The sequence below is a fragment of the Chenopodium quinoa genome, unplaced genomic scaffold (assembly GCF_001683475.1).
Source record: "Chenopodium quinoa cultivar QQ74 unplaced genomic scaffold, ASM168347v1, whole genome shotgun sequence".
Taxonomy (NCBI): Eukaryota; Viridiplantae; Streptophyta; class Magnoliopsida; order Caryophyllales; family Amaranthaceae; genus Chenopodium; species Chenopodium quinoa.
The window spans coordinates 90,099-111,497 of record NW_018743906.1 but is presented as its reverse complement, the minus strand read 5'-3'; the positions used below and the strand labels follow the sequence as shown (position 1 = coordinate 111,497).

The following is a 21,399-nucleotide window of genomic DNA, read 5'->3' as shown; positions in this document are numbered from 1 at the left end:
AAGTGGTAATCATTTTATCTTTATTTATATTCTGAAAATTATTATTTTTATTGGTGCGATGGTCCAAATGGACCCTCTCCACTTTTGTCAAATATACTTCCTCGGAGAACAGGGCCGTCGAAAAAAACAGGCCCATAGTCTCTTTTGTCGAGCACACCACGAAAGGAGAAGGAGAGAGAGAGAGACAGAGACAGAGGAAGAAGGGACCGGCGGCCGCCCAATCACTGTCAACACCAACCTAACCCCTTTAATGTAAGTCCTTTTTCTTTCCTAAAATTTGCGTTTTTTGGTTCTTTCTCTCTCCTCTAATTTGAGTATATCTTCAAAACTTAATTTGTATTCATGTGATCAGTTGTTTATTGCTTAATGCTTTCTCAATTTTTTCTTCATTGTTGCAGTTTTTATTGTTTCGAATTTGGGTTTTCTGGGTAAGTTTTGGACATGTTAATTGTGCTAAAATTTTGGTTTTGAATTTGTTAGGGTTAGGTTCTAACTGCAAAATCTAAGTATTCCATGGAGTAATGGGTTGAGGGTTTTTGGTTTGATTGAGTTGCTTGATGATAGTTTATATCATAGATTACATTCGTTGATTTTGGGTTTTTGTTTATTAATTAATTTGAGTTTTTCTTCAAACTTTAACATTGTTGCGCTACTTTTCAGTATCCATCAATTTGCTACTGTTTACTCTTAAAAATGAGCGATCGTGAAAATTTTTCTGCTAGTCAAGAGGAGTTCTCTTCTCATGAACATGATGATGATGTTACGGATTCTATGGATGATGATGCTGATAATGGGGAGGTTCCTGTTGAACGTGATGATTATGTTACGGATTCTATGGATGATGATGCTGATAATGGGGAGGTTCCTGTTGAAGAAGTGAGTATATTTTACTTGTATTAACTGTACAACTACTGATATATTGCTTGGTATAATTATTATAATTTTTTTTTTGTTTCCAGGTTCTACATCTTGATGATGTTTAGAGAATTTGTTGTATTGGAGCTGGAAGAGTGGGAGTTTTGTCAATGGCTGTTCTTTCGCACCACTGGCTAAATAAGACATTCGTTGTGGTTGACAGGGATATAGATCTCATCAATAATATAAATGGTGTTAACGAAGAGAATGAAAGATTGATGTTGTTTTCAGAACCTGGTATGGATGATTTACTGGATGAAGCTATGCATGTTAATTATAATTTGGTATTTAGCTCCAATATTGCTGCTAAGCTTGACCTTTGTCGGGTGATATTTATTGCGGTTAATATACCGTTAAAAGAACAGCCCAGACAGGTAAAGAGTGATTTTGATGTCCAAAATTGGGAAGATGCGACCAGAGCTATATTGGATTCAATTGGCAGGGAACCAGTATTGCGATCTAGGTATGTGGTTGTAAAGTCCACACTTCCAATAGACTATAAGAGGAACATTCATGATCGTTTCTCTGAGTACAACAACTTCAACTATCTTCATATCATTACCAACCCAGAATTTTTCTCCGAAGGCACGGTTGTTGATGATCTGTCATATCCTCATAAAATAGTGTTAGAAGAGTTTTTTAATGGTGGTCGAGAATTCTTTAGGGATTTATACTTGCCAGTGGTGGAGCATGATTATGATAGGATTGAAATGGTTACTTCCCTTTCTTCTGTTGAACTAGGTAAACTTTTGTCTAATGCATCAATTTCAGCTCAACTAACTATTATGAATATCGGGTCTACCATTTGCGGAAAGGTTGGTGCTAATTTTGATGATGTGAAGAGAAGTTTTACGGCCAACCCTAGGGTTGATGCTTTTTTTGTCGATTCAAGACCGGGTTACGGAGGATTAGGCTTGAACAAAGATGTGTCCTATCTTTCATATTTATGTGATTATATTGGATTGAAGGAAGAGATGGAACTTTTTAATAAGTTAATTAAATTAAGAAGGAAGAAAATGGATGATTTGGTGAAAACAATTTTATCCATGATAGGATCTTCAAAGAGAATAGCTATCTATGGTTTCTCCAACAAAGTTGATACCGATGATATTCGCGAGTCTCCGGCCATTTACATTTGCAAAGCATTGTTGAAAGCTCGTGATGTTCATTTGGTGGTTTATGATCCTGCTGTTCCTGATGAAAATATCATCTCATCATTCTCTGATAAAGCTAAAAATCGAGTTCATGTTGCTGCAAATGCGTCTGCCGCTTGGACTAACACACAAGCTATGGTTTTTCTGGTTGAATGGATGGAGTTTAAAACGATGTTGCAGCAAGAAATTCATCAAATTCTCCTTGCCATGAGAAGAACAAAATTTATTTTTGATTGCTGTGATTTGTTTGACAACACCGTTATTATTCCAAATACTCATTTTAAACTCTATAAGCTTGGAAAGCCTATTTAGACTTGCAATTGTTGACTTATTCAGTTGAAGTGTAATGGGAGTTTGATTTAGTTATATATGTCAATCTCTTGGTTTTTATGGTTAATTTTTTAGGCTATTAATCTATATTTAAATTTATCATATTTACTAATGTATTTGAGATATTGCATTTACAATTAGAGATTTAACTCTAAATATCTATCTGCTTATCTTTTTATCTATAATCCATGAAAAAAGTAAAAGTAGGTTGTGGATTTTATTTCTAATTAGAAAGAGCTTTAAAGCAGAAGTTTTCAGGTGGTTAATAAGCTAAAACCTCGAAAGGATGAAGTGATTTCTACTATAAAAATGGAACTCTAAGTTGAAATAGTTTTACTGGTCCTATTTTTAGTTGGCTGCCTTTGTTTTTTATTTTTTTTTATGTTAGGAAATTATGTTGCATAATTAGCAATAGTTTCCTTCATTTGACTGTGTGATGATGATGTATATTTTAATATATGTGCACTGTTCTAATGTTTGCCCTTTACTATACTTTTACCAAGTTTGTTGGCTTTCTGTTTTGTTCATAATTTGTTAGAGATGTTCTGGATTTGGGCATTTCCCTTTGGTCGTTTGTGTTATAAGGTTTTTGAATGTTCAGAGTGGTGTGGTGGATCTATTTGGGATTGTTCAAACCTCATGGCAGTATGATGCAGTAAGTTGTTGCCAGATTTTGTGTGATTTAATGTTTAGCTTTTATTCCCTTGGGGATTACATAGAGGGATTAGAGGGAATGATTTGTTAGCAATTTTTTGCTTTCAAGCTCCTATTTTTATAAAAAAAATTGTAGGGGGAGGGGAGGGGAGGGGGTGATTTTCTAAGTGTTTTTTCCCAACCTACTTTAAGTAGTAGATTTGCTAGTCGTTTGTTCACGAATTTATAGCTTTTGTTGTGCTTCAGGTTTTCCTTACCTTCTATTCTGTTCTGCTGCTTTCTGCCTTTTGTTCCAATTTGCAAGGCATTATAGTTGTTGATTTGCTGAATAGCCAATCTCCTCCCTCTCTTTTATGGCCTCTTGGATCGATTGAATATTTGAGGAAGGGCTATTTAGAGATTTTATATAGTTGTTAGTAGCTCAACTATCTTATTTATGCTATGCCTTCTTCTTTGCAGGTCAGCTACTATTTAAAGACTAGTGTTGTTCTTTTCCAGATTGTTTTTTTTTTAAATTGTTTTTTAACCTATTCTACGTAGTCAGAAACTTGCTGACAGGGAATTCAATGTGTGGTGGATGATTTGGGGGGGTTTTTCTAGTGTGGCAGTAGACTTTCTGCAGAACGTTGCTGATGAATACACCAATACTCCGACGTTACTTTATACGTTTGCATTTCTAGTTCATCAATGAGCTCTAGAAGTCGAAAAAAGAACATATCTCGGGACCTTTATGATGCAGTTTCTTTTGCAAAACTATCTCCTTTCTGCAAACTTAATTGTACTGGTTGGTTTACCTTCTCTGGGTTGAAGTAAGTTTTGATACTTTTTGACTAATATAACTTGTTGCATTTGGGCTGACTTGTAGCTTATATTGTATCGTTCCCTTTTTGTTTCTATAACCCTTCTTTGTGAAGGCAATATTTTAACACATCTTGTGAATGATAATAAGCCTTTCCACTACAGTTCAATCTATGCTTTTGCTCTTCACACATCAGCCTGCCCTTTCTCATGGACTTGCTTCGGCCCACTGCAACTTCTGGCTGCTGGTGTATTGGATATCAGTAGCATTACACATATGTTATCTGGCCACCCTCAGCAAAATATGGTTGCCATATTAGATGTTATCATGCCAGTAACCGCTATTGGTATTTCCTAATTCAATTGTCTTGGCTTAGTGTCTTATAATTATGTCTTCTCATGGTGCTCAGGGGAACCTGGTCAGGAACAGTTATTGGGTAAATTGCAGCTGTTGACTCTAGAATAATCAGAGGACGTGGAAGACGTGCATTCTGTAGAAACATTGGTGATTGGAGCTCTTACATCAGGTACTGTGTATCTGCATATGCTTGTTTTATGGTGTAAACCAAATATGTTGATATTCACCACGTTCATAGATAATGATCATCATTTTTGTGTGTTATTTACATCACCTTGGATTTAAGGATGTTACATGGCTTGTCCCAAGTACAATTGTGCTACTTGCAACCTGAGCACCTCATGCCATTATATTAGGTCTTGCATCACCTTAAATTAAAGGATGTTACATGGCCTGACCTAATTTCCTGTAGTATTCTATCCGTATATTTGTACTCAGCATTGATAAAAGTGATTCATGGTTTTCATGTTTAGTATCTGTTGCATCTTTACGATAGGCGGTTATTAGCTGTGATTATTTTGTTTAAGTTTTTTTTTTTTGCTCCATGGTCATTTGACTTATTAAATGAGTCCGTTTAGTGTTTGCTGTGTTATGCAGTGCTGATTTGTTTTGTTAGGAATCTATCATATGCTTTGGTTGTTTCATCATTACATGGTATGTAAGAATGGTGAATTAAACTTGATGTTTTTAGGATTCTACTCAGGATCTTTACTGTGTAAGGCTTGTGCTTGTAGACCACACTGCTCCTTTTCAAGGCCTTTATTATTTTTGGTGCTTAAGTGGCAGGTAAATTACTTACATTTATGTGCACTTTTTATTAGGTCGGTCTTAAGTAATAATGGATATAACTATGTGCAAGGAATTAATATTAGGGGAAGGGTATGTTAGTCATAGCCTATTAATAGTAGCTTGGGGAATAAGTTAGAGTTTGTTATGAGAGTTTTTCTATATATAGGCCTCATTAGGAGGAATAATCATCATGTTGAATATTGTGAGGATTCTTATCGGGAGAGAATGAGCCTCTCGAAAGCTCATGTTAGGAGAGCATCCACCTCTCGAAAGTGGAATTATCGTTCTATTAATGTAATTCACCTATTATCAATATAATCAGCATTGTTCTTCCCTAATCTTTGCCATAATTAGAGTTGTAATCTTGTCAGAAACCATGCTAATTCCTAGCACTATGCTGATAGAAGTAATATTTGAGCCTAAATAAAGTTGGGTAAAATGACTTTTGATACATTTGGTTTAAACATGTGTCTGAACTACCTATCAGTGGATTAAACAAATACATGCACTTGCATATAAGCTTAAAATAAGCTTTAAATGATAAGTCCTGTGTTGTCTTTATAATTAAAAGATTAACCAAGGTTCACATGCAGCCAGTTGGGCAAAAACCTAGATTAACAAAGAGACATCTATTATCTCTCTTATATTAGTTATTTGTGCATGGCGGTTTTGTTTGCTATTAGAGCTCAGATATGAAAACATCAAGGTCAATATTTTTCATATAAAAGGTTTTATAGAGCCCGCATTTAATCAGTCTAGCCAATTATTGTAATAATATTTGTCTATTGCAATAACCCTTTTCGGTATCAGTCAGGCTAGGCTGTTATCCATAGTGGCTTGTTATAGCAGCACTTCCACAATGATGGACTATGTAAAACATTAAATTTATGCTATTTCATTGTTCAACTTGTAACAGAACCCTATGAACAGCTAGTCATAACCAGGTGTGAAACTAAAAATAAAATAGTTGTGTTAGGCTTTGAAATGAAAATTAAAATTTTTGTGATCTCGAGATTACAAATCTATACACCTTCTATAAATATGAGAAAATTGTTACTGTTGAATGAATATTGATGAGACATTTTGGCCCTTCTTTCCACATCGGTTCCTTATTGCCTTTTTTTGCTTGTCACGTGGACGTTGTTTGGGATTAGTACTTTTTCTCTCTCTCCTCCATTGAAGCACGCTGAAGCATTCTCTCCATTAAAACAGCTTTTTGAAGTAGATGGTTATCCTTCTTTATAGTCATCAAATATCTTCTCTCCTTCTGATTCACTTTCTCTCTCCTCTGAAATCAAATTGTACCAGAAATTCAGCATCAATTTGACCTAGGTTTTTAAGTTTAGGTGATGAAATTGCAGATGATGCTTGGGTTTTCTATCTCCTTTCATCAACACTGCTTCTTCTTCAATTCAATCTCTACAGTACTATGAGGAACACTTTGACGATACTTTTGTTATCAGGTATGAATATATGATGATACTTATGAATACATAGTTTTCAGCTTACATGTATTCACCATACAAATTTTACCCACTTCCTGAAAACCCTATTTGAAAGCTCTATTTCCTTAATTGCCCAGATTATTGCGCATAACCCTTTTTTTGTTTTATTTTATGTGTTTTAAGATTTGAGTTACTAGGATGAAGGACAAATCATCGAAATTGCCATCAGCATCACCTTTTAAATTGGCAAGTTGTTTGATCTTGATGTTTCTTGGGATAAGTTTAACTTTCTTGTCTTTGAGATTATTTCTCCTTTTAAATTTCTTTTATTTTTAGGAAAATTATTCTTGAATTCGTATTGATGCCCTACAACTGGGTTTGTTAGTTAAGTTTGACATCAATATGATTGATTTAGGATTATGTAGAAGATTGTAGTCCATCTTAATTAGTGGGATTTATTGGAGTTTTCGCCAATTTTCCAAATTAATGAGATTTATTGCAAGGTATAATTGAATGAGATTTATTGCAAGGTATAATTGATTTTAATTGGTGAGGGAATCACTTCAACGAGAGGGGGTGAACTAATGTTAGGGTGAAAGGGCAACATATAGGATAACATGCAGAGAGGAGGGAGAAAATATGTAGAGTACTTCAAAAGACCATTATAGTGTGAGGTAAAGATATGCACTTTCACCGGTCCATAGGCTCCATACTTATGTTGTAAACTTGGAATGTCGAGTGTTACATGGATACTCAAGTAGGGGTGAAAGTTCGGTTTGCGGTTTGTATTATGGCCAAAACCGAATCCAATTCGAATTAATTCGGTTTTGGATTTCTCAAACCGAATCTAAACCAAATTGAGATTTGGTCCAATCCAAACCGAACCTAACCAGATTAATTCGGTTTTCATAATTAGATTCCAATCCAAACCGAAATTTGTCCCTCCTTTTGCAACATTCGATCTCGAAACCCGAACTTCACCTAGAAAATTCCTGCAATTATTTAACTTTTTCTCGTTGAGTACATTCGTATGACTCCATTTCCCATTTTCACCACCACTCAATCTTTCATCAACCTTCCTTTCTCTCTCATCAATGGCAGGCAATTGATCTGATCACAACATGTTTCTCTCTCCTAAATTTGGGTTTCAAAATTAATTGACTGTGTCCATATATTTTCAGGTTCTTGGTACTCCTACTAGAGAAGAAATTCGATGATGAATCCCAACTATATTGATTTTAGGTTTCCACAGATTAAAGCTCACCCTTGGCACAAGGTATTATTGCTGTTTCCTCCCCTCTACTTTTTCACTCCATTTTTTTAAAGTGGATCATAGCATCATACTATAATGTGTATCACTTGGGCCAATTTCTTCATATGATGAATTTATGAAAGGGGATGAGTACTGCTGCAATGTTGATTACATTGTTCATTTAATAAGATTAAGGTGAGGTGGTCAAGTGGCCTGTACTTTGAGAGAATTGATCCATTGAAGTGTTAAGCATTAGTACCTAAACCCTTATGGCCTTGTGAAACTTATATGGCATTCATATGGCCGTCTTTGGGTGAATTTTTTTATTTTATTTTATTTATATATTTTTTTTTTCTTGGGAACAAGATGGTGTGTTGTTGGAAGTCCTTACATGCATCTGATTCCCTAACATTTTTGTGTAAATCTGCAATGTCGTATACAAGTATCTATGTAATTTTCAATCAATGAACAATTTGATGCTTGAAAGAATTTGTATACTGATAATGATGTTCGCTGATGCAGGTTATTCCTAAATGAATGCCTCCTGAATGAATGCCTCCTGAAGCCATCAATCTTGCTTCAGGACTACAGTATTCACCCAATCTTTGTTGCACTGCAGTAAGCAACCATCCTCACCCATCACCCTTTTCTCCCCCACATTTTCGCACAATCTCATTTGGCACAATCTCATTCTTATTTTCTTATTTGACCTTGCCTTCATGTAAAAGCCTCCCTCCCCTTCCAAGGGAAAAAAAAGTTACAGGAAAGGATGGAATGGGTTGCATTCAAGGAAACATGAGAACGTCTAGATTTATATTTCCTATAAATAATCTTGTTAAATTATATTGTACGGTATTAACTGTTCGTAACTTTTTGCAAGTTTTAGAATCTGAACTTATCTTTTTGCCTTACTAATTAGCTTGCAGTTGGAAGCATGTGTTCATCCTTTCTTTGATGAGCTTCGTGATCCCAATACTCGCCTTCCAAACGGTCGCCCACTGCCACCTCTTTTCAATTTCAAGCAAGAAGTAAGGTAGATAATCTGTAAAGCAAATTTATGATCTTTCTAATCTATTTGAAATTACTGAGTTCTTTTCTATGGTTTTATGTTCTATCTTTTCCTAGCTATAAACAAGTTACTTTGTTCTTTTCCTAACAGATGTATATACTGAGGGTTTCAATGGTATCTATCAGAGCAGCTTTGAAGCTCCAACATGGCGGTGTCAAGGTCTATTATTGGGACCTTGACAATGAAATGGCCCTGATAATTATATTTTCTATTCATTTGCATCTTCTTCTGCTAACTTATATCTTAACAACCTGAAGCATGGGAACTACGGGCTACTGACGAGGTGCAAGGTTGAGGAATGACTTCCGAGGCATTGAAGTATGAATGATCTCTTAGGTTCTTACTCTCCTTGATTACTCTATGTATTTGGTTGCCTGATTGGATGCGTTGGAAGGAACTCATTAAATCATCTTTGCAGAATTGGTGCTGTCGCTCTCTATGATGTTCTTTAGAAAAGGGCAGGGGTTGGCAACTTGGCAAGTAGTAAAAAGAAAAATATATTTTTAAAAGCCTTACAAAGAAGAGTGGGTTGAAGAAAGAAAGAAGGGGGGAAGGAACAAGAGGGGGATGAATAAAAGATGGGATAGTGGTAAAGACCAATTTTAACACCTTTAGGATACTTTTAAATTTGCAAAGCCTTAAAAGACGAGTTTGAGGATGATGGAGGAAGAGGAGGGCGAGAATATAAGTTCACCATTTTTAAAGTGTAGTTGAGGAAGAGATATGGAGCACTTTTAGAGAGAGAGAGAGTGAAAGGGAGGGGAGTAAGTACAACCTATAATTTTCAAAGCCATTTAAAGGAGGGAACATGGAGAAGAAGGATTTGGCATTTTATTGGGTAACATGGTACAAATCAAAGTTGGGTTGAGTATAGTTCGCATTGAGATCAATTAGAATTTTCAGAAATTAGTTTAGATCGATGAAATCGATTGGAACAGCCAAATTTACTTTAAATTGCTAAAGATTAGTTATGATCAATTGAATTTAGTTTTACAGTTTGGTACGAATCAGAGTTGGCTTGAATTAAAGTATGTAGAAGAGAGCAAGACCTGTTGTGTGAAGCTGATGCTGCCCCGTTGCTTCTGTTTTGATTTAACTCTGCATGTCCCATCAAGTCAGCCAACTTCATTTTTTATAATCACGTTAACAAAAGTAATCTGTTAGGGTTACCTTTGGGCTCTTGTAATTTGTCCTTGTTAGTTTGGTCAAGGGCGGTGTTGTGGGTTGGTGTTTTGGGTAAACAGCCGCATAAGAACAGGGATTCAGTGGGCTAAATGTAAGATCTTTGGGAAGTCTCAAACAAATAATTATGAAACTACCCATTTTGCTTTTAAATTTGCGATTTATACTGGTTGGATTATAAATGCACTCTTTTTACCAAAAAAAAAAAAAAAAAAAAAAACTATACTCTGCGTGATGCTGAAATTGGCCTTATTATCTTTTCGTCTACTGGGAAGCTCTTTGAATAATCCAATTCAAGGTCCCTCTTTCTTTCTGTCTTCTTCTTTAAACATTATTCTTGGTTTTTTTGCTCCTTTAGGTCTTGATCTGATGAATAGTGACTAAGATTGTGTGATTACCTTGTGACTTTTTATACGATATCTTAGAATTAATTAGAATTAAAATTTATAAAATTTTGAAGTTATTTTTCTGTTAGATCCAATCTTTGGTTAGTAAATTTGTTAGTGTTTGCTAATTGATTTCAGAGATCTTGCTTGCTACACCTGCAATTAGGCCTAAAAAAATATAGCTTATGAAACAGTTGTGTCTGAACCACCAAGATAATAATCATAAATTATTAGAGGGGGGAAGCTTTTCAGCTTATTGATATTCTTCTGAGAAGTTAAATTGGCGGATATGATCAACATGGAGCAGTATATGTATTTGTTTAATAATTAGAAGAGTTGACCTTTAAAGTGGTTGTTAGCTCTTTGTTTACCTTTCCAGTACCGGTCCTTGTATTTGCTCTGGATTTATATTTGCTTGCAATGTTATTCAAAATTCCTGTAGCTGTATTTGCTGTCAGTTTAGCTTGCAAATGTTTGTTGAAGCCGAGTCTTCAACTAATGCCTGTATGTTAGCCAATTGAAAATTATATATACCTGTATGACTTATGAAGATTAATTGATAAATTCTATACTAATTATGGGCTAAATATCTGTGCAATTTTGAGGTCATTAAGGAACTTCAATGATGTTAACATCGATTCGTTGTGAAAGTTGATTTTCCGCTCTGTACATCATTCTGTAGTACTTTTATTTCAGTTTTCAGTTTTAATATAAAGATACCATGTCATGTTACATTGATATGCTTTCCTTGTGATACTTTCATCAAGTGGGATTGTGGGTTTTTGGAGGAGCTTTGCAAGTTGATGCAGTCACTGCTGCAATTCTTGGATTATCTGTGCAGCTCATTACTGGTGTTGTCACCTAGAAAGAATGCTTATTTGAGTCAGTTGCTTGGGATACCCTTACATAGTTTGCTGCACTTATTGCCTGGTTATTTCAACAAGTATGGGCTCATTTCCTGGTTCTGGGAAACCATGGTCAAGGTCTGTGTTCTTTCCTCTTCCCCTGAATATTTTTCCTCTTTTTCCTTTTGATGGTAAAAAATATGTAAGTAATAACCATCCTTAATTAGCAGAATTTAAAGTGTCTACATTCATAGTAAGTTCATCATTATTTACCAACTGGATTTTGTGATATGTATTTCACATGAGTTTGGAATCATTGTCTTTAACTTTACTAAGTTCAGAAAAATATATGGTTGGTAAGTTAATCATTCTTTATATGATACTGCTAATCCTTTTACTAAGTTCAGCAAAATATATGTTGATTAGCATTAATTTAACTAAGCCATTTGGAAATGACATTTGTCTGCAATCTGTTTTTACAACTGACTGCCTTCCTTTAAGCCCTTTTTTGTTTCCTTTCTGTTTGGGGGGTTACTAGGAATGGACTCAATTGGAGGAGAGGCGGTAGCAGTAGGTCCTGGATTCACTTAGTAGAAAGGTGGTTGATCTTGTTCGGGGACTTCTCTAACTTGTTCGAGGTTGATCGGGCTAGAGAATGGTCCATCCGAGCAACTGCTGGGATTGGTGAGCCTAGCCGAAAGATCCTCGTTCCTGCTGTTGACAACTAAAGGCTGCTGATGCAGGAAACTTCAGCTTCCTGCTTCACTTGCATTTTTTTTTTGGTTCTTCCCTGAATTTACAAGTTGTTCATAATCATACTCTTACTGTAGAGATGATTGAATCACTTCAGCTGAAGGTTGAAGAGGCTGAAGCCCGGGCCAAACATGTAGAGCTGAAGGCTGCGACAGCAGAAGAGCAGTACGTAGATGCCGAGAGCCATGAAAAGAGAATGGTTGAAGCCTTCAACGTCTTTTTCTCGGAAATGGAAGAACATGTTCTTCCTACCGTTGATCAAGGCTCAGCATAGCTGAATGAGTTTGGGGTCGTTGATGTCCCCGGTCTTCGAGCCCGGATTGAGCATAGAATTGAAGAGGACACCAGGGCTCGGATGGCCAGTCGAGAAGAGAGGTTCTGAAAGAGGGAAGAGACGCTGGATGAAGAGATGAAGCGTCTTAACCAAGCTGTTGAGAGCAGAGATGTCCAGCTCCTCGAGGCCCAAACTACTGCTGAAGCCTAGGACTTAGATGCTCAGCTGAAAGAAAAGGGGACAAAATTGTCTCAAGCCCTAACTGCAGTGGGTCTTGTCTGGGATCAACTGAAGAACCAAGGAGCAAGGGTTCGGCTTCAGCTTGATGAAGCTAAGAAGCAGTTGGCTTCAAGAGCAGCTGAAGGAGGCCCAAAAACAACTAGAGGTCAAGATCTATACTCTGAGTATGATCAGGGTTACGAGAACGACTTCAACGTGGCCAGGAGGTTGGCTCATCATGCAAAGATAAACTGGGACTAGTGTGAGGTCTGGCTGAAAACATCAACGACCTTCACATGGTCTATGCTAGCCAGGCCGAGTTGGATCTCCTGGCTCGTCTTCAAGTTGCTGAGCTGGAGAAGCTCTGAAGAGGAAGGAGGCCGAAGAGGCCAAGACGAAGGCTCAGCCTGCCGCTTCCTCAGCCGGGGCTGAAACTGCTAAGAGTCCCAACTGCTCGGCCTGACCCTTCTGCTGAAGCCTAGGAACTCGGGCATTCGTCTTCAGAATCTTGCGGATCGGATCAACATGCACTTAATTTCTGACTTGTCGCTTCTGAATTTTTTGCCTTGAATGTTTTTTGCTTCAGCTTGCCTTGATGTACAAACTCTATCTATTTTTGCTTTTTTGAGTAGTTGTACGTAGCTCGGCAGCTGTAATTTCCCGTTTGTGGGCGGCTGCCGATATTAGTTCTTGTTCTGAAACATTTATTTGTTGTAGCTCGGTTTTCGAGCGTATTTCACATGTTATAAATCTGCTGCTTTTTTTTCCATTGTCTTGCTTTAGAACTTTGCATTTGCTTTTCTAAGTTTCCGAAAATTCGCAAAAATCTTCCAAGTAAAAAGCTTCGGCTTGGAAAATTTCAGCTGAAGATAATTTGCACTTGTATGCTTGTTGCCCCCAGAAATCTGAAGGCCTTGTCTTCGGATTTATAAGATGACTGCTTGTCCTTTTTTGATTCAGACGAAGCTTTTAATGTTAACAATATTTCTAATACTTCACGCTTTTTTTCTTTGCTTTCTGTCTGTCCTTCAGAATGGATATCTGAGACACAGGACCAACTTATGGCAATGTCTTAAACAATAACCGTTTGGGGCACAAGGCTCAGTTAAGGCAATACCCCAGATTCGTCCACGGACTCATTGCCTTTAGGAACAAGTCTGTCCGAAGCATTTTCTTCGGCTGGAAGACTGATGTTCCGTGTTAGGCGGGTTTTGTAGCAATCCAAAACATGGTGCCTATAAGGCGAATGCTTCGGTCAGTGCCAAAGAAAAACCCTTTAAGAGAAAATAGAAGACAGAAAAATAAAAGAACAAAAAATTGCAAGTATTTGAAGAAATGGTGGCTCGGAGGCCTTTTCATTAATAATTGAAGATGCACTTACAAAGATTGTTCCGCCTCGAAGGGTTTACACATGATATTTCTTAAGTACATCAGCATTCCAGTGAATTTTCAGCTCAGTTCCATCCAACTGCCGAAGTCGGTATGTTCCAGGCTGAAGCTCATCATAAATTTCATAAGGTCCCTCCCAAGTGGCTGAGAGTTTCCCATGAATTCGGCTCTTCTGCACAGCTGCAGCATTCCGAAGGACGAGGTCTTCAATTTTGAGAGGCCTCGCATGAACTCTTCGGTTATAAAATTTGCTGATTCTTTGTTTGTATGCAGCCATTCTGTCTCGGGCTGAGTCTCTGACCTCGTCTAGGAAATCGAGGGATTCCTTCATGAGTTGCTCATTCTCAGCCGAGAAGTGGTGCACTCGCAGACTTTCGGAGCCGATTTCTACTGGAAGAATGGCTTCGGCACCATACACCAGCTCAAAAGGTGAGTGGCCCATTGTCTCTTTTTCGGTTGTCCGAAGTGACCATAGGGTTGCGGGGAGTTCCTCTATCCACTTGGACTTTTGATCTTCAACCCTCTTTTTCAAAGCGTTGAGGATTTGCTTATTTGCAGCTTCGGCTTGACCATTGCTTTGTGGATGACACACTGCTGAGTATGCCAATTTAATGCCGAACTGGTCAGTGTATCGCCTTAGCGACAAATTATCAAATTGCCTTCCATGATCAAAGACAAAGACCCTCGGAATACCGAAGCTGACCTCAATGCCTTGTGGGCTAAAGTCCTTTCCCCAATGTGGTTCCCGCAGATGCCAAGATGGATTTCCCGAAGGATGTAATCAGCGTCTGTTGCTCCCACGCACTTCAGGAATGGGGCTGAGAAGGAATTTTTCAGGAGCTCTCCTCTGAAAAAAATGAACCTTGAGTTGGTTCGCATCACCTTGGAGGCTAGGATTTTGTCTTCGAGAATTTCTCCGCGAAGCTTGTAAGCTAGAATGGGATCCATCCAGCTCGGCTCGTGGTCGACGCAGCACACTTCAGGTACTTCGTCGATGCTTTTTTCTCGGCGCACTTCCACATATACAGATTGGTTCAGCTCGGTTAGAGTTGAACTAGCAAGCTTGGAGAGTGCGTTGGCTTGTGCATTGAGGATCAGTTGAACTTCAAAAGTTCTCAGCTTCGCCATAATTGGTTTGATCTTTGCGAGATAAGCTATCATTGAGGGCTCTTTGGCCTCATATTCGCCTCGGATCTCATTTGCGACGAGCTGAGAGTCTGTCTTGAGACATACATGTTTGGCTTCCGAAGAGATGCACAGCTCTAGGCCAGCGATTGCTGCCTCATATTCGGCTTCGTTGTTTGAAGCCTTGAAAGAAAATTTCAGTGCATACTCGAAGGATTTGCCTTCCGGAGAGGTTATCACTACCCCTGCTCCTGAACCATTTACGGTGGAGGATCCATCCGTAAAAACAGTCCAAATTTTCTTTTCTTCATCTAGCGTCTCCTGGTACGAGCATTCAGCCAGGAAGTACGCTAGAGCCTGAGCCTTAATGACTGCTCTCGGCTGGTAGTTGATGCTGAACTCAGTGAGCTCAAAAGCCCACTTGGCTAGCCTACCAGATTTTTCAACTTTGTCGTGGACTTTTTCCAGCGGCTGATCAGTTAAGACCACTATTTGTTGGCAATCAAATTAGGGCCTCAGCTTCCGAGCGGCTACCACTACTGCATATGCAACCTTTTCGAGTAGGGGGTAGCGAGTCTCGGCGTCCGTTAGAGTGTGGCTGATGAAGTAGATCGACTGCTGAACTTTTTCTTCTTCCCTCAGCAGTACTGCACTTATAGTGGCTGGACTGACTGCCACGTATAAGTAAAGAGTTTCTCCTTCGGCTGGGCGAGCCAGCTTCGGAAGTTGAGCTAGATGCTCCCGAAATTGCTTGAAGGCTTCTCTTTGCTCGTCTTCCCAGATGAGCTCTTTAGATTTTGGGAATTTCAGGGCTTTGAAAAAGGGTAACCCTTTGTCCGAGGCTCTAGAGATGAACCTTGACAGGGCGGCAATTCTTCCGGTGAGCCGCTGAACGTCCCTCTTTGTTTTCGGCTTGGGAAGATCGAGCGCTGCTTGCACCTTTGTAGGATTGGCATCAATCCCTCTTTTGCTAACCATGAAGCCGAGTAATTTCCCAGATTTCACGCCGAAGAGACACTTCTTCGGATTCAGCTTCATTTGGTGCTTTCTTAAGGTGGCGAAGGTTTCAGCCAGGTCCGTAACATGGTCTTTATCTTCCTTGCTTTTGACGATACAATCGTCGACATAGACTTCCATATTTCGGCCTTTTTGATCGGCGAAAACCTGATCTACCAGCCTTTGATACGTTGCCCCCGCATTTTTCTAATCGAAGGGCATCATTTTGTAATTGTACACCCCGACGTTTGTGACGAAGGCCGTCTTTGCTCGGTCTTCAGGGTGCATGAAGATCTGATGATACCCCGAGAATGCATCCATGAAACTAAGCAGAGCATGCCCACTTGTCGAGACGACTAGCTGATCGATCCTCGGTAAGGGGTAAAAGTCCTTTGGACAAACCCTATTTAGGTCCGTGAAGTCAACGCACATTCTCCAGGTGCCATTTGCCTTCTGAACCATCACCACATTAGCCATCAATTCTGGATACTGACAGGGTTCGATGAAGCCTGCATCCAGCAACTTTTTGACTTCGGCTGCAATGTCTCGGTTCTTGCTTACGGAGTAATTCTGCTTCTTTTGCTTAACTGGCCGACACGTGGGGTCGACATTAAGCTTGTGGGAGATGAGTTCCGGATTTATTCCGGGCATATCAGCTACCGAGAAAGCGAACACATCTCTGTTGTCCCGAAGGAATTGGATGAGCTCAACGCGGACGTTCGGATCGAGATCCAGTCCGATTGTAACGCACTTTTCAGAGTCTCCTTAGCCAACTCTATGGTTTGAGTCTGCTGATCCAGCTCCATTGCTTTGGGGCCGGATTCTTCACAATCGGGCCTGCTGTCAATATTAGCAGGTTTCCCAAACTTTTTCTTCAGTTGGCCTTCCGAGTCTTTCGGCTCGGAAGAGGAACCACACTTTTCTTTCCCTAGCGATTTTTCTTTTGCCAGGGTACCTTGGCCGAAGCGCTTAGGCCTTTCGGCTTCTTCGCACTTCGCTCCATTTCTTTTTCCTCCTCATCCTCGTCATCGTCGTTCGAACGACTTGTGGATGGCTTGAGGTAGTTGCATCTTCGGGCTTCCATTTGGCTGCCCTCAATTCTTTCGGGGTAGCCGGCGTTTGAAACGTGGATCATAATCTGATGGTACGTGGAGACTACCCCCTGAATCTCGTGAATCATAGGTCTCCCTATGATCATGTTGTATACGGATGGAGCGTCTATGACCAAGAATTCGGCCATGAAGTTCCTGGCTGCTTCGTCGCGGTCGATAGTGACAAGAAGTGTGATTTTCCCGTCGGGGTAAGTTGAAGACCCGTCGAATCCAGATACCGGGTAGGGTACTGGCGTGAGGTGCTTGGTCTTCAGCTTAATCTGGTTATAGGCCTTTCGGAACAAAATGTTTGCTCCGCTACCACCGTCGATGAGGGTTCGCCTTATGATCACCAGAGGATCTTCATGAGGGTACGTTACCCCCCGGAAGTCAGCGACTGTGAACGTCATGTTCGGCACCGGCGATTGGGGAGGCTGGATGTCACCATTGTTCACCTGATGGGTCAGCGCCCTCAAGTGACGTTTTCGCTCTCTCCGAGAACTTAGGCCCCCGGAAATGGTAAGGATTGTCAGAAAAGTTTCCTTGTCCGACGAGTTGCTGTTCATCCGGGGGAAGTCAATTTCTTGCCGAGGGTCTTTCTCTGCTATCTCAGCTTTTTTCTCGCGGTGATCCGCGAGATACTTTTTCCAGTAACCTTTCCGGACCATATCCTCAATTTGGTCCTTCAGCTGGATACATTCTTCGGTGTGATGTCCCGATGATTCATGGAACTCACACCATCGGTCTTTATTTTTCTGCTGATACCACTGGGGAAGTGGTCTCGGCTTCTTGTACCTCTGCTCCTCCTTCGTCACGCTGTAGATTTTAGCGTGAGGGCGAGAGGAGTATAAGATTCGTATCTACCCAGGTGAGGGGTAGATTTGTCCTTCTTCGACTCGGCCGCTAAAGAAATTTCGGAGGCTTTCGCCTTGCCCTTCTTCTGGCCTTGGCCTTCAGACATTTGCTGTTTTTGTTTCTAAGCCCATGTTTGGGGATGAGTTTTTGTTTTGTTCCACTCTTCGGCTCGGATGAACTTGTCCGAAGCATTCAGAGCTTCCTCCAAGGTCCGCGGGGGATGCATGACCATGAAGTCGAGGAACTTGCCAGTCTGTAGGCCGTTTTGCAAAGAAAAGACGGCCAACCCTTGGTCCAGGCTTGTGATGCCGGACGACTCGTTGCTGAAGCGAGTCAGGTAGTCTCGGAGACTCTCGGTCTCCCCTTGCTGCAGGCCCAAGAGCTCTGCAGTTGTCTTCTCTCGGCGGTTTGCCGTAGAAAACTTGCTTTTAAATTTGGTGGACAGATCGTTCCACCCAGTTATTGAACCCTCCTAAACACCCTTGTGATCCACGCTTGCGCGACCCCCTTAAGAGTGGTAGGAAAGTATTTACACCAGGTCGTTTCGGACCTAGGGTTCAGATGCATGTGCCCCTCGTAAGAGGCAATGTGGTCCTTCGGATCCGAAGTACCGTAGTAAGTAATGTGCGACGGAATTTTCACCGTCAGCACATGCTCTTCCAGAATCCATTTTTCAAATGGAGAACTGGTGGGAAGCATTACGGCCTTTCCCTTGTTCCTAGCCGTTGGGACTGCGCTCCGCCCTCTCAGAGAGGTAGAAGTGGTTTTCGTCCCCGGCTGGGAAGACTTAGGACGAGACTCAGTACGATCAGGGTAAGAGAGGCGGCTGTGCACGCTCTGCTCCCTGGAGCCGAGACGGTCGTAAACGCCTCGGCGAGCATACTCTGGTCGAGCTGAAGCAGAGCTGCTGCTTTTATTACTTTGATAATTTTGGGTGTTGGATTCCCTGAAGAAGTGCGAGTTCCTTTTTCTTTCTCGCTCGGTTCTCCAAGTATCCTCTTCCCATTGGTCCCCCAATTCCTTGAAGGATGGGGGCTTTCCTCCCCGCTGGCTCGTTTTCCTCCGCAGCTGCCTCGGCTGAGGGGGTGAACGGTCATGAGGTGGTGGCATTGCTTGGGCCTTCATCATTTCCATGAAGACCGCGACCGCTCTCGCCACTTCCTGAGTCAAGGGCCCTGTCTGAGGGGTCCTCGGCTGAGAACGGGAGTGGATGCTCTGAGGATGACTCTTAGCATCCGACCGGCTCACATGACGAGAACTGGTCGGTTGTTGAGTGTGATGAGGTGGAGATGGAGATTTCTCCGAGGGAACCCTCTCCGAGCTGGCTGATTGCCTACTCATGGGGGTGATGGAGACAGTGATGGCGAGGGCGTCAAAAGTGGACCTTTCCGCGCACCCATTTGGATCGGGTTCCTCCTCGATGGGGAGGAATCGGATTTGTTAATGTTTTTACCGTTCTTACGGTTCTTAGCCATTGCTAATGAGACTGCGTAGAACGATAGAGATTGACTTGTTTTTTTTAAAGTCTTCCACACAGACGGCGCCAAATTGTTTCGGATGAAAACAATGGGACCTTCGGCAAGGTCCTTTTTGGTGGGCTGAAGACTGGTCTCGGTCCAAGTGACGACTGTGCCGAGGATTTCATGCACAGCAAACACACGTAAACTGACCTCGGGGGTTGTGCCGAGGAAGGCCCCTCCGATGCCGAAGTCAATACAGTGTTCAGAGAGAGAAAGCTATACAAGAGTATTAATTGCTTGAGGCTCTAAGTGAATGAATGTAATGTGAGAGTAGTGATGACTTTTATACCTTTGCACAATTGGAGATATGGGCCACGAGTCAGGTGGGCTTGCCACATTGACTGGGCCATTGACTTGACTTGGCATGGATTGGAGAGTTGAGCCTTTGACCTTGGGTTTGTAATTGAATCATTTATAGACTGGCCCAACTACGCTAAATTGGACCCAAACAAAAAGTTAGGAATAGACTTTAAATTTCACATAAATATATGGAAAAGGGAAGGGTAGCAGAAGGAGGAAGTAGCAGATGCGACTACAGTTACTATATTTTGTAACCAGATTTAAAGAGGAATCTGGAACAAGAGTAAGAAGTTGACAATGAAGATGAGATGATAAAGAAAAAGACAGGATTAAGCCAAAGAAGAGGGAGCAAAGATAGAGCATTTCTAACAGACTATTATAGATTATAACTGTTTAATACTACTACAACAAAGTCACGGTTGACGGTTAGTATTTTCTTTATCCAAAAAATACTCAAAGAATGAAACTACATATTCGAAAATCAAACAATAAGCCAAGATAAAGGGGCAAACAAACAGTCCCAGGAAAAAAAATACCTAACAGTAAGTAAATGCTATGATCTTGATTCTTTTTATAGCTTCTTTATGTGAATTTTTGGATGTTCCTATCAATGTTACAATTCAGTTTCTGTAACTTTTGATTCATTCTTGTTTTTTGTGATGCATAAAAAAAGGTGTTCGGGAAAAGGGTGAATGAGAGTGATAGTTTGAGGATAATGGCAATGAACCTAAAAACTCTTTTTTATAATCCTTTTGGAAATTAGGTTTTATCTTAACTTTCAAATAAACCTTTTGGGAATTAGTTGTTTCAATTACTTTGGTAATATTCCATATCCACTCTTTCCAAGCTGTCCAAGCATATCCTTTTGGAAATTAGTTGTTTCAATTACTTGTTGACAAGTCGTGTAAATGAAGTACTGTAAACTATTTATCTATCCAATCAGAACTTATATTTACTCCAGTAGAAAGTGCAAAGGACAAAGGGCAAAGATCAAGTCCAAGATCAGTAGAAGGTTTGATAATAAATCTCTGTTGAAACTTGTGATCTAGAAAGTGCAGATAAATTTTAATTGCAATGTGTAACTAGAGTAGCTATTGGATATTGGTTTAATTTAGTTTATGTACTCATCCTTGTATTTCTTGTTTCAAAAGTGATTTTGTATCGTGATGCAGATTACAACAGAACGAATAAAGGATGAATAAGTATTGCCTGACAACGAAAATGTTTTTTTGAAATCCGGAAGCAAATAGTTCTTCAGAAGGCTAAAAAATTTCTTTAATCTTAAAACCAGAAATTTTGTATTAACTTTGAATTCTACTTGTAAAGGCCCTCTTAGTTACATTAAATGTAACAAGCAAGATAAATCTTACACTATCTATACTTTTATATAACTATTTATTTGGGTATTCAGTTTGAGTTCATTTTGTGTTATACTGAGTTGTTACCCTTTCACGCATAGGTTGGGTTCAATTTTATCAATTTTGGGTCGGGTTTAACTTTAGTTTAAACTTATGTCGAGTCAGGTTTTGAGCAGGTGTATGACGGGTTGGGTTCGGGTTATTTTTGGGTTATATTTGATTAATATCAAGTTAGATCAAGTTGGACCTAAATAATTACGCTTTTCATAATATGGCCAAACATCATTAAGAACACCTTCTACTTGTATACTTATTATACTCTATGAATTTATTCTCTTGCCT

At 39.9% G+C, this 21,399-nt stretch overlaps 3 protein-coding genes across 7 annotated transcripts; 1 reads left to right on the top strand and 2 right to left on the bottom strand.

The window, feature by feature from the left end:
* Nucleotides 1-73: 73 nt before the first annotated feature.
* On the top strand, nucleotides 74-21,192 carry LOC110686899 (UDP-glucose 6-dehydrogenase 3-like). Of its 5 annotated transcripts, none has more exons than XM_021863508.1 (7): nucleotides 74-252; nucleotides 661-876; nucleotides 960-7,719; nucleotides 8,218-8,313; nucleotides 8,615-8,728; nucleotides 8,855-11,315; nucleotides 20,872-21,192. In XM_021863508.1, exon 3 carries the CDS (start codon nucleotides 1,026-1,028, stop codon nucleotides 2,379-2,381), a length of 1,356 nt encoding a protein of 451 aa, XP_021719200.1. In that variant the 5' UTR covers nucleotides 74-252; nucleotides 661-876; nucleotides 960-1,025; the 3' UTR covers nucleotides 2,382-7,719; nucleotides 8,218-8,313; nucleotides 8,615-8,728; nucleotides 8,855-11,315; nucleotides 20,872-21,192. The 5 variants fall into 5 exon arrangements, with proteins under 5 accessions (XP_021719200.1, XP_021719202.1, XP_021719201.1 ...); XM_021863510.1 differs by lacking the exon at nucleotides 20,872-21,192 and having other exon boundaries at nucleotides 960-3,512; nucleotides 3,612-7,719; nucleotides 8,855-10,166; XM_021863509.1 differs by lacking the exon at nucleotides 20,872-21,192 and having other exon boundaries at nucleotides 960-3,862; nucleotides 4,017-7,719; nucleotides 8,855-10,166.
* On the bottom strand, nucleotides 13,411-15,975 carry LOC110686982. Its single transcript, XM_021863615.1, has 4 exons — nucleotides 15,586-15,975; nucleotides 14,506-15,408; nucleotides 14,114-14,431; nucleotides 13,411-13,464 (listed from the first exon to the last, which is right to left on the bottom strand). The coding sequence occupies exons 1-4, from the start codon at nucleotides 15,973-15,975 to the stop codon at nucleotides 13,411-13,413; spliced, it is 1,665 nt and encodes a 554-aa protein (XP_021719307.1).
* On the bottom strand, nucleotides 16,862-18,549 carry LOC110686981. Its single transcript, XM_021863614.1, has 2 exons — nucleotides 18,491-18,549; nucleotides 16,862-17,840 (listed from the first exon to the last, which is right to left on the bottom strand). Exons 1-2 carry the CDS (start codon nucleotides 18,547-18,549, stop codon nucleotides 16,862-16,864), a joined length of 1,038 nt encoding a protein of 345 aa, XP_021719306.1.
* Nucleotides 21,193-21,399: the final 207 nt, after the last annotated feature.